Genomic DNA, 13,155 nt, shown 5'->3' with positions numbered 1-13,155 from the left:
AAAACAGAGAAATTAGTTGAGTCATAAAATAATTTAATGCACCTTCTAGTATAGCAATCTATTATTAATGATGAGCTAATAGAAAAACTTCATTCATGCTTAAAATTATTATTTTAAGTGTAGCCCTTCAAAAAGATCCCCAAAGTCAAGTCATTTTAAAAAAATCATAAGATCGTTTTGGAGTTCAGGGGTCCTTGCTTCTCTCATCCTCTCTCCGGGGTAGCGACTGGAGTCTGGTCCAGTAGAGCTGAGATCCTGTTGCTGAAGAAATAAGATGACTCCATGTGCCTCATCTCATGGGCTCACCCCAAATACCTGTGCTGTTTCATGGAACATACCAACAACACTAAAGCCTCCTTGATTGCAGGAATTAGATCTGCAAGAATCCCAGCAGTTGTAGAGCAAAGCCCATCCATCACAACAGTAAGACAGTGAGGCAGCCAAGTGATCCTCCTAGTTTTATGCTGTCAGTTAATTTTTAGTGAAAAGTCTACAAGTGTGAGGCCATCTGGGGAGTCAGCAATTGGTAGGCCTATTTTATACAGAACTTTAGTGCTCGCTTAGTTTCTGTAGATTTACAATATCTAATGGTAAAATTGTTTAAGCTGTATTTTTCTTTCACATTGTGTATTATGTGATGTCTATAATAATACAATTATAACAAACAAAATATTGATAATACGATAGCAACAATTATCGGGGGTTGTATGTATTTTTCTCACCCTAAAAAAATCTGCTATGTAGTGCTATCATCATCTTTTCCTAGAATAAGAAACAAAGAATCTGAGAATTAAATAACTGGAACTATCCAGACCCCGGCAATAAATGATGAAGCCATGGAATTGCTTAACTACGATAAAAACATTTGCATTTTCAATGTCAATCTTGAGTCAATCTTGAGTTTTAAATTTGGGCCATCGAATATATTTGTGTGACTATATAAAATAGTTGAAAACTATATCCTATAGCACAGACATTTTTAAAAAATAATGCAGATGCCCAATTTATTTTCATTTTTTAGAACAAGAATCCTTGAACATCTTGCTTTCTATTACCTTTGCCAGGAAATAAATATTTGAATGAGACATTTTAATAAGGGAACTATTTTTACTTAAAATTAAAGTTTCTATTTTTTCACCTCCAAAATTAACAGGAAAGCCACTGGCGGTACATTTGTTAGTGAAATCATATTCCAGTTGCTTTTGAAAAAACAATACTGCACCAAGTCACATTATATAATGTAATTGTCCAAAGTCTATTCCTAAAGTATTCCTAGGTCTGTCATAAATTTAAAAATGAGTAGAGATACAGGTCATATAAATAGCCTTACAGATAGCCTCTCCTAGAAACAGCCTTACTTAAAAACAGGAATTATTAAAAAATAAAATAATACCTCCATACTAACACAGAAGTCACTACAGAGTATATTTTCATAAGCTACCACTTAAAATTTAAATTAGAAAGTGTTAGAGGTGTTCAAAAAATGTTATATCACCATGAATTCAGGCTAACTAGGATAGCTGCATTGTGCCTCTTGGAAATTTTTGTTTCCACAAATTGTGCGTTATGATCACCTAGAGAGCTTGGAAATGCAGATTACTGGGACAACCTAAATGTTAATGAGTACAGATCTCCGCAACTGAGATCCAGAAAACTGGATCTCAGCAGTCCCTCCCAGCGATTCTGAGACAGCTGCTGAGTGGACCACAGCGTGAGAAATATCGTCCTCGTCTGGACTGTCATTATTGCATGTACATAGAATGTGGTCATTTTACACGTTGCCAGCTTTTATGATGGACGAGTGCTGTATGAAGATGATGAAGTTTAAATTGTTCCAAGTGTCATTTTCTATTTAAACACATATCCAGAGTAAAGTGGCTTTGTCAGTATAACTCCATAGCTCTGATTACAGGTTTGAGGAGGCCAGCTTACTTGCACGACAGAAATAAACTTTAATCTCATATGTCATTTGCTCAGCTTTACAGTAGGATAAAAAGCAGGAGAGAGAGCAGATAAAGCGTCTTCATCTAAGTGCGAGGCCTTATAGCTTCTCAAGCACACAGGACTCTTAGTTCCCTCACCTACAGAGGGCATGCATGGCTTCCTAGTCTAAAGAAACAGATACAGTATCCTAAGTAGCAACGATCCTTTCAGCTAGACAATGCAAATGCAGTCGTGGACCCAAAACCATGCTATCAGGTAATACAAAAGAAAAACCTGTGAGGTGGGACGGAGTTAAGTCACAGCCTTGCTCTCTATCCCCCGACACTTCCACTACCAGAAACCAGAAACCTCTGTAAAGGTGTTCCCCCTTACTGTCGCTCATACTCACGTGGTCTGTGCACTCATCCAGTGAACCAACCAGCCCTTCATGTCCTGGCCATCCTGTCTTTAGTAATAATGTTTTCATTGCTCCTTCCAATTTCTGTTTAAACCTCAGCTCTGTGAGATGCCCTTACTATGTTGTGTTCTTCGGCCATTTTATACACTAGCCATTTGTAAATGTGTTCCTTTCTCCAAAGGGATCTATTCCAGGGGCCCAGACTGATATAAAAGTGCCTGTTCCAAGCCATTAATAGTATTTTCAGCTATGGCTTCTGTTACAGTGTAAACAAGCCCAATATGGACCATCTATTTCTGCTAAAATCCATTGAATCCTCCAAGAGACTTGGGCAAAGACCCTAAGCATTCTATCTGCCAGCTGTGTGTTAGCTCTTATCCTCGGGAGATTCAACCCAAAGGCGATTTTCAAGCAATTCTTTATCTTGTTAATATTCCAGACAAGCTCTGACCACATCAGTGGCTTCATTGGGCAACAGAGGGACATGTTCTGTCCATTGCTGCATGGCCTGGACACCACCATGACTACATCAAAGACCAATCCAAGACATGTGCCTTGGCGCTGTAGTCCCCTTCTGAGCTGGTAATTAGATGGGGACTACATGACCTAATTAATTCTACCCTGGGATTTCTATAAGGAATTGCATCTCCCACCTTGGAATGTTCCTTTTTTTCAAGAAGAAATTGTTTTCTCGTTTTTTTTTTTAATATAAAATTTATTTATTTATTTTGGGCTGTGTTGGGTCTTGTTGCTGTGCATGGGCTTTCTCTAGTTGTGGCGACTGGGGGCTACTCTTCGTTGCGGTGCACGGGCTTCTCCTTGCGGTGGCGTCTCTTGTTATGGAGCACGGGCTCTAGGCACACAGGTTTCAGTAATTGTGGCATGCAGGCTCAGTAGTTGTGGTTTGCGGGCTCTAGAGCGCAGGCTCAGAAGTTGTGGTGCATGGGCATATTTGCTGCCACAGCATGTGAGATCTTCCCGGACCAGGGCTTGAACCCGTGTCGCTTGCATTGGCAGGCGGATTCTTAACCACTGCACCACCAGGGAAGCCCCCTTGGGATGTTCTTAACTGCCCAATTAAGGGCTCATTTGCCTGACCATAACGCAAGGCCACTGGCCAGGACCCAGGAGTCTCTGAATATCCAGATATAAAGCTATAGCTTTGAGATCAAGAACCAGTTCTTGTGATACTGCCACATTCACTGCTTCTCAAATCAGCCCATTGTGTAGACTTACCTACTCATTCCACTGCAGGTACGCTGTGAGTCCTGACCATCCATATGAGAGTTTCCATTGGTGAACGAAGGGACCTGTTTTTCCTCAGTGGGAAGAGAATCATGAGGTTCATACCACTCTGGGTAGCTTCCATCATGGGTCCATTGTCGAAAGGATACATTTTCATATGATGTACTTCACCCAAGTTACTCCTCTTAGCTTGTTCCTGAATATGTCATTTTCATTTTTATCAGGGAACTTGAATGGAGATGCCATTTTGACATCACGCATGACATGGTAGATATCTTAGACCTAAATAGAGTCTGGTATTCTTCAGATTCCTTTAGTCTAGGGACTGTCTCTACCAGAGCCCAAGAGAATGCCAGTAGCTGTCATTCAAATAGGTTAATCTGCTCACGGCATTAGAGCGTTTTCTGGTATAGAATCCTAGCAGCCACCTTAGGGTGCTATTATTGAGCTTTTCCCAGAAGCTCCAGTCTGCATGTTTTAGTAGCAGATACCTCTACAGTTGATGACTTTTAAGGCCTCAGAGAGGCAGCTTGGGTTATTGCCTGCCTCAGACGTCTTACAGTTGGCCCTTGTTCCCCTTTCGAATTCAGTCTGTCTTGGGACTTCCTGGGCGGTCCAGTGGTTAAGACTGCGCCTTCCAATGCAGGGGGTGTGGGTTCGATCCCTGGTCAGGGAGCTAAGATCCCACATGTCTCGTGACCAAAAAAACCAAAACATAAAACAGAAGCAATATTGTAACAAATTCAATAAAAACTTAAAAAATGGTCCACATCAAAAAAAAAAAAATCTTAAAAAAAAAAATTCAGCCTGTCTTTCTGTCACTCTGTACACCATGACCAACAGAAACCCAGAACGTATCTGCCAGATTTCAAATAGTGCTGCACGCTGTTTTCCTTGTCGTGGGATCCAGGAGAATAGCAGTGTGTCCTTTACTGTTTGTGAATTGTCTCGAGTGTTTTATCCAGGATATTTCCAGAACCTTCACTGATGGCACTGGGCTCTGACTCTTGGCTGCATCTAGTGTGAATCTTAAGCTTTACCTAGTCATGTGTGCTACTACACTTTCCAAACCTTGCCTGACTTTCTCCTCCAAGAGGAAAGTTCTCATTCATCGTTAACCAGCTTAGTCTGACAATGATTTGGACCAAACTGCTTCCAACCAGGTTGTGACACATGTTGGAGAAGTCAGGTTTCCTTAAGGGACAAAGAGTAAGGTGACAGTCTACCCCACATGAAGACTCACTGTGTTTGAGGGGTTTTTTTGGGGGTTTTTTTTGTGTGTGCGGTATGTGGGCCTCTCACTGTTGCAGAGCACGGCCACTGTTGTGGCCTCTCCTGTTGCAGAGCACGGGCTCCGGACGCACAGGCTCAGCGGCCATGGCTCACGGGCACAGCCGCTCCACGGCATGTGGGATCTTCCCGAACTGGGGCACGAACCCATGTCTCCTGCATCGGCAGGCGGACCCTTAACCACTGCGCCACCAGGGAAGCCCTGTTTGAGGTTTTTTTAGATTGGGATTGAGAGGAAAGATGTAGCCAAGTGGACCAAAGCATACCAGCCTCCTCTGTCCGGAAACTCCTAGAGAGGTTTTACCACGTCCACCTCGTGGAGGCAGTTGTAGGGACTTCCTTAGTGAACCCATGTAGTCAGCAGTCAGCCTGCAAGACCTGCTTATTTTTATCATAGTCCAATCAGGACTACTCCAGAGAAAATTAACGAGGGGCTAGCACCCCTGCTGCCATCATGTCCTTAATCAGAGCTGAGTTTTCTTTACCTCCCTGGAATCTTGTGCTATTTAATAGTTACTACAGCGGAAGGTTTAGGCAATTCTAAGGGCTCCCATTTTAGTACATCCAATTACAACTGGGCTAAGGAACAGCAGCCCAAGATTAGGCTCACGCCAGAAATGGCAAGGTCCTTCATCCACAGTCACATCCTTCCCAGTTATACATTTAGCCAGAGGTGATACTGCCTACTGGCTACGTCTTAGTCCCTTCTTTTCCTATCTGCAGTTTTCACTACAACCATGATACCTACGAATGCAGCGTCACTCTGCCTCCTTCTCTGCTCCACCAGCTTTTTAACATTGCTGTTAACTTCGCCTTCTCATTTCCCAGCAGTCTTACTTCTCATGGTGCACTGGCTTCCACAATCCCAAAGAGCTGTGTTCACCACCCCTGGCCATTCTCCATTAACCATGGCACACAGCCTGGGACCCCACTCAGAACTGGACAAGGAGACCCTGGCCTTCGTGGGCAGGCTTCTTTGTGTCTTCGCAGATGCAGTCAATTCAGCCACCGCGTCAGCGCCTTTTGTTTGCATTCCCATTGGCACCACTGGATTAACTTCCGAGATGAGAGTGCCAGATTTAACAGGGTTCCTTAAGGGAAGCAGCTGCCGGAACTAGAACAGATTTTCTTCCCCCCCGGCTGGCGACAACGTGTCAGGAAATCTTTCATAGGAATCCTGTCAGTTTTCGCTCTTCTCACTCTGTGTCTTGAAAGCCACCTAAAGAGAGCTGATAGAGTCTTCTCTGGCCAAGTTCTTTCTTCTGAATGGCCCAGATTTTTTTTTCCTTCAGTGAAACCCAGCATGTCAGCTGCAAGAGTAAACGTGTCCATGAATTGTATATACTCTCCTGCCTCTCCCAAAAGAGAGCCACCTGGGAACCCAGGCCTGGGGGACTCCCCGAATCACCGTGTCTACCAGAGTTTAGCTCAGAGCATGTGGTTTGGGGAGGCTCATTTTTTTTTCTTTTTGCATTATTATTATTTTTTTTTTTTTTAAATTACTGTATGGCCAGCCCAGGTTTGCTACATCCCTTAAGAGAGCTGCGTCTTCTTCAGGGCTGTTCCAGTACACAGCAGAAAGACAACAGGCAGCTTTCCTTCTCAGCATAGATTCACATCACCCAAGGCTTCACCCACTCCAAAAGCGTCCTTGAATTTACGCCTGCCAGCAATTCCCGAACGGCAACATTGCAGCAAGTTAGGAGTTCGCATTCACATCAAACGTTGTTTTTCAGCTGCAGCATGCAGAAAAATGATCAGCTTTTATGTCAATTAACCTAAAGATCCTGGCAAGTGTGAACCACCCAGATATCTGCTGGTTCTTCTCAGCAAAGCGGCCCAGCTCCTATTTACTTTGTCCCGTGTGGTGTCTACTAGCCCCATGAGGCTGTTGAGCCCTAGAAATATGGAGTCTGAATTGAGGGGTGTTATAAATGTAAAGTGCACACTGATTTCAAGGACTTAGTACGCAATAAAGAACACAAAATTTCTCCTTTAATTTCTACTTGAGTCAACGTTTGAATAATATTTAGGACGTATTAAAATTAATCTTGCCTATTTCTTTTAATTTAAATGTAGCTAATGTAAAGTTTAGATTTAAAATGACACACATAGCTTTCGTTGGTGGTTCCCATTATATTTCCACTGGCCAGGGCTGCACTGTAGTCACTAGTTTCCAGTGTCATTTGCCTGGGGTGGCAGAGGAGTGACATCAAGACGAAGTGCGGTGTCCCTCCAAGTCCCCGCTGGACTTGTGCTTTCATCGTGAGCACAGGCTGCAAAGCTGCTTGATGTACGTGCTCTGGTTTCTCTTTCCCCCAAGTGGTTTTAGCTGCACAAAGCTAATCGGTTACTAGGAGACAAAGCCGCTTTCTCCTCAGTTTTATGACCCTGTTTCCCTTCGGTTTTATCTCACTCATCATCCATCTGCCAGTTCAACAGGGCATATGTGTGTGTCATCCATATCCCAACAGTATGATTTATCCCCAGTATTTTCTGTGGAGCTTTTGCAACCTCAAACCTAGGGAGGGTCAGGGTCATGTTCTCATCAGAACTCCCTCCCAGAACCTTTGGCTGCATTGAGTCTGAAAGGATCTGAAAGCCAGGTCTCCTTCCGTCACCACCACTGAGGTTTTAGGTTCAAACTGTCAATCAGACCCTCCAGACACAGTAGGCTTTAACCTAATATTGCGTTTACTTGGTCCTCTAGGAGCATGCGAGGCAGGTGACACGCCAGACACAGCATCTTCATTTCATGGGGAGGTCCGACAGCGACTCAAGAGCTTCTTCCCCCCGCCCCTCCAGGCTTCAGGCCACTGAACTGCTCCCCCAGGGCAGGTGCCACAGTAAAGGGAGAAGACTCCACATTCCTGTTTTCAAGGAAATCATGCTGGAAAAACTAGGTCTTTCTCTGCAGTTCTCAACAGCCAGGCCTGGTGTTACCCCGTTACTCACAGTTTGCTGGAAAGATCCAACTGAGAAAATATAGTTGTTCACTATGTATGTTAAATCTTAAATCTCAAATCTCTGTTTTGAGACAAGTGTGTATGTGGGAGGCTCTCTAAAGGTCTGAAAATATTCAATTCTCCAGAACAGATGGACAGTGGAGGAAGGTGGTTAAAATGTACAAACTTCCAGTTTTAAATAAGTTCTAGGGACATAATGTACAACATGATGACTTGAGTTAGCACTGCTGTAAGATATATCATGTATGATATAGTGGAAAGTTATGAAGAGAGTAGACCCTAAGAGTTCTCATCACAAGGAGAATTTTTTTCTTTTCTTTTTATTGTATCTATACAAGACGATGGATGTTCACTAAACCTATTATGGTAATCATTTCACCATATGTGCAAGTCAAACCATCATGCTGTATATCTTAAACTTCTACGGTGATGTATCGATTATTTCCCCATAAAGATAAAGACAATAAAAAGAAAACAGTTACTTAGCCTTAACATTTCCATGGTGGCTAAAAACATTGGCAGTATAAATGAACATCCCTATTAAAGACCACTAGAAAACCAATTTCCAATTTTTGTAAGACTGCAACAGTTACATGTAATTTGGATCATCAGCTTTTATTTTAGACTTGTTTCCTCAAAATTCAATTGCTTATACATCTTACAGTTGAGATATATTCCAGTAATTATATCTTTCTGTTTTTCAGGTATAATTGCCTTATTTCCTAATTCCCCAAAAAACTGTTTCATACATTATTACATCAACTTTGATCATCCTCTCAGTTTTAGAATCCATTTAAATTTCTATTTTTCGCTTTCATATTTTGTAATATACTGTTCATTAGGCCTGTACTATCACAGACCTAAAATAAATTTTCAAGAGTTTGAGCCAGTTAATTACTTTTAACTCTTATGTTACCATCACAGAGTACTTTCATAAAAATTGAGCTGTAACAACTTTTTAAGATGTCATCTTTTAAACATTGAATTTTAGTAGCAAAAATCCAATTAATTGGCAGTTATCTACAGTTACATTCCAAACAAATGCATTAAATTATTCATTAATGAATTTCATTATAAAGGATTAAATACCATATTTTCCTATCATGAACACATTTCATTTATCATTTGTTAAAATTAATTTATTTATTTTATTTTTGGCTACGTTGGGTCTTCGTTGCTGTGCGCGGGCTTTTCTCCAGTTGTGGTGAGCAGGGGCCACTCTTCATTGTTGTGCACGGGCTTCTCACTGCGGTGGCTTCTCTTGTTGCGGAGCACAGGCTCTAGGTGCGCGGGCTTCAGTAGTTGCAGCGGGCGGGCCCTAGAACGCAGGCTCAGTAGTTGTGGTGCATGGGCCCAGCTGCTTCACAGCATGTGGGGTCTCCCCAGAGCAGGGCTAGAACCCGCGTCCCCTGCATTGGCAGGTGAACTCTCAACCACTACGCCACCAGGGAAGCCCTATCATGTTTTTATTAAGTAATTTTTTCTTTAAATTTTGTTTTTTTCATATATATAACATGGAGAATTCTCTTCAATTTGCAAGATTTTAGAGAAAAATAACAATACTTTTAGGACCATGATAAGTTATAATTTTCTTTAACATGAAACTTCTGCCAGATTTCCTTCATAATTTCAACAAAACCAATGTACCTTATAAGTAACAGTATATGAACTAGAATATCTGGCCATCTGATAGTATGCCAAATGGGTTAGTATAAAACATCAAGTGAGAATAACAATAACCAAGCAGTGTTGTCGACCTAGATTGTATTTCCCAATGAAGTAACATGAAATTGTAGGAAACAGGCATTAAAATGTTTGCCTCCATGAAAAAGAAAAATTCAAACTATGATCATGGTATTTTCCCTTTGACATCATATATGTACACATTTAAACACATGATGTGAAAAAAATCTAGTACATGAACATATATAATATCCAAATAGATTTTTTTCTTGCTCAATTTATTTAGATATTCTAGCAATATGTAGACAATACCAGAATATTTAATTTTTCCATTAAAACATAACACTTGAGTGTTTCATTGAATGAACACGTCTGTATGATGCAGCGGGATAAATCAATAAAACTTGAATAGGAAAGAAAAGCAACTCACCTTTATATGTTTTACCTTTTCATTATAATAACGTTATCATTTATCATGATAAAGCTTAAGTTATGGTTCTGAAATGCCTGGTATACATGCCCTATTCCATGACTAAAGTGCTTTCTTTTTTTTTTTTAACATCTTTATTAGAGGATAATTGCTTTACAATGGTGTGTTAGTTCCTGCTTTATAACAAAGTGAATCAGCTATACATATACATATGTTCCCATATCTCTTCCTTCTTGCGTCTCCCTCCCTCCCACCCTCCCTATCCCACCCCTCTAGGTGGTCACAAAGCACTGAGCTGATCTCCCTGTGCTATGCGGCTGCTTCCCACTAGCTATCTACCTTACGTTTGGTAGTGTATATATGTCCATGCCACTCTCTCACTTTGTCACAGCTTACCCTTCCCCCTCCCCATATCCTCAAGTCCATTCTCTAGTAGGTCTCTGTCTTTATTCCCGTCTTGCCCCTAGGTTCTTCATGACCTTTTTTTTTTTTCTTAGATTCCATATATATGTGTTAGCATACAGTATTTGTTTTTCTCTTTTCTGACTTACTTCACTCTGTATGACAGACTCTAGGTCCATCCACCTCACTACAAATAACTCAATTTCGTTTCTTTTTATGGCTGGGTAATATTCCATTGTATATATGTGCCACATCTTCTTTATCCATTCATCTGTCGATGGACACTTAGGTTGCTTCCATGTCCTGGCTATTGTAAATAGTGCTGCAATGAACATTTTGGTACACGACTCTTTTTGAATTATGGTTTTCTCAGGGTTAAAGTGCTTTCTAATGTTTTTCTTATGACAGGATGATGAGGTAAGGGAAAGCCGATTCAGTTTCACAGCCTATGGAATGGGACCGTGTCTGCAAACAAAAGATGGTGTGACTCCAAAGGGCCCAAACCATCCTGTCCAGGTAATGCCAAAGAGCCTGGATGAAATGAGGAAGGTCTTCATTGACCGGGCCAAGAAGATTGACACCATCTCCCGAGCCTGCTTCCCATTAGCCTTTTTGATTTTTAATATTTTCTACTGGGTTATCTATAAAATTCTTAGGCATGAGGATATTCATCAGCAACAAGATTAAGTCTCTGGGGGTGTGCAAGTGTGCAAACTGTCAACTCAGAAGGAAGGTTTTTTGCCATAGGGCTGTGTGTGTGTGTGTGTGTGTGTGTGTGGTGTACAAATGATGACCATTTGTCATATGTGGCATATGGAAAGGTATTATTATGATTTGCTATGCAAAGTCATGAGGCAGTTGAGTACTTTAATGGATACAAAATATATATATTATAGGGATTCTATTTCATATTAATTTAATATTATGTTTTTTCACAGTAAATCGTACAAGTGGAAGTATTACTGTCAACGTGTTCGTATCTAATATATCACATAATATAGTACATGTGAAAACTACTTTGGAATTCTTTGATTTTTAATTCAATATTAAATATCACAAAAGTAAAATTTGAACAGAAAACTTTGGAAGAGGAAAAAGGGGAAACGTTGAAGATAAAAAATCAGTAGTTTGAGGCTTTAAAATATTTTCTTATACTGTAGTTACAAAATAGAAAAATAATCAGATAAGTCAGTGGGAAACTCGCTCAATAATGATAGAAGATTGTACATACACATGCTATAGAACCAATTTAGGGAATAAAAAATTTAAATTAGAAGATTAAAATTAAAAACTTTGTTGTTTAGATACTAAATTTAGTTGTTTAAAATACTAAATTTCCCTCTTTGGAAATTTTTTTAATGGCCTAAGCGATCATATTATATACAAAATCTACTTTTCATAACTTTATATCTCTATGAATGAATGTAGGTATACTGAAAACATTATTGTTTTTAAAAAGTGTTATAGCTGTGTATTTTTAATTTTTTAAATAATTTTAATTATTGCCAAACACTGAAAAATTCAAGCCAGCATCTTTGTTTTGTTAGATTTTTAATAGTTGCTTAATTGTCTGTAAGTAATTATGTTTACTGTTTTGATATAATTGAATAAAGTTCAGTAAGGCTTTTATATTTTAGCTTAGAATGAGACTTTAAAATTCAATGGGATTATAGTATTTACATTTTGATAAAAATGAATTTAATGAAAACAAATATGGATTTAGAAAGATTTTTTCATAAGAACAGTTTTCACATCAAAGTTATATGGGTTCCAACTCCTAGCTCCAAATGTAAAGATGGAAGATTTTAATTCTAAATTATATAAATAAGTCATTTCTACAAAGTGAGGATTGATTATATTTCTGAATTAATGATTTCAATATATAAGCCATCCACTAGATGTGAATAATTCTAAATAAAATTTTTACTTAAAATTTATCAGCATCCCCATGGAATTATTTCAACTACAATGGGGCATTAACTCATTTCGTGCAGTGTAATTAAGTGCAAATATATGATAGTCTAGGTTAAACTGAACCAGATTCTGATTCTTTTCCAGTTTTGCCACTTTTGCATTATTTTTGTCATTAATGTTGTATTTTTAAAAAGCTCTAGAATGCTTTTTAGGAATGTTTAATTACTGGTCAGATTCACTAGATGGAAACTCGTACCAGATTATTGACAGAGAAAAGTTTAACTGTTAAGAAAACGATTAACTCAGATTTAAGAGGGAAAAAAAAGCCAGTTCTTGAAATGGATGGTACCAGTTACTGCCCTTTAACCACTATCAAACTAAAAGTAAGAACTGACATTTAAAGCTAAAATGTCTCAATGTTATTGAACTTTGGTCTGTCTAATTGTATTTTTTTAAATAACTTTAAAAAATAATGTATGTTTAGCAATTTTTGCTAGTAAAAGACCAAATTACCCTCCTTTATAAGTAATTTAAAACTATTAGGAAAGAAAAATGTTTGGCATTAAATGCAAATGCCACAGCCGAAAGCAGTTTTTGCTATGTACTTTACTTATTTTGAGGACTGTTCACCCCAGAGTTAAACATGTCCTTCTTCACTGAGGATTGTATGAACCAAAACCATGAAAATATATTCTTGTACTCAAGATAGATTAGACCAAGATACGCTGTTGGTATTCTCTGAGGGTAAGCTAGTTGGTTTGAATTAATGATAAACTACATTGTCTCAATGTGTCTCTGAAATACTTGAATACATTTTTCTGTACTTCACACATCTTAGTTTTAAAGTTCTTCATCATTGCTTAAATTAAGTGAATTATGCCAAA

The 13,155-nt window shown here is 39.3% G+C and overlaps 1 protein-coding gene across 1 annotated transcript in view; it reads left to right on the top strand.

The window, feature by feature from the left end:
• Positions 1-12,744, top strand: part of GLRA3 (glycine receptor alpha 3) — a 158,097-nt gene extending 145,353 nt beyond the window's left edge. Inside the window, exon 10 of the mRNA XM_004278690.4 lies at positions 10,766-12,744. Within this exon, the coding sequence (XP_004278738.2) occupies positions 10,766-11,044 (279 nt within the window). The 3' untranslated portion in view covers positions 11,045-12,744. The remainder of the gene's footprint in view (positions 1-10,765) is intronic.
• The last annotated feature ends 411 nt before the right edge of the window (positions 12,745-13,155 follow it).

This window comes from Orcinus orca, chromosome 6 (genome assembly GCF_937001465.1).
Source record: "Orcinus orca chromosome 6, mOrcOrc1.1, whole genome shotgun sequence".
NCBI classification, from domain to species: Eukaryota; Metazoa; Chordata; class Mammalia; order Artiodactyla; family Delphinidae; genus Orcinus; species Orcinus orca.
This window is presented reverse-complemented; position numbering and strand designations above follow the sequence as displayed.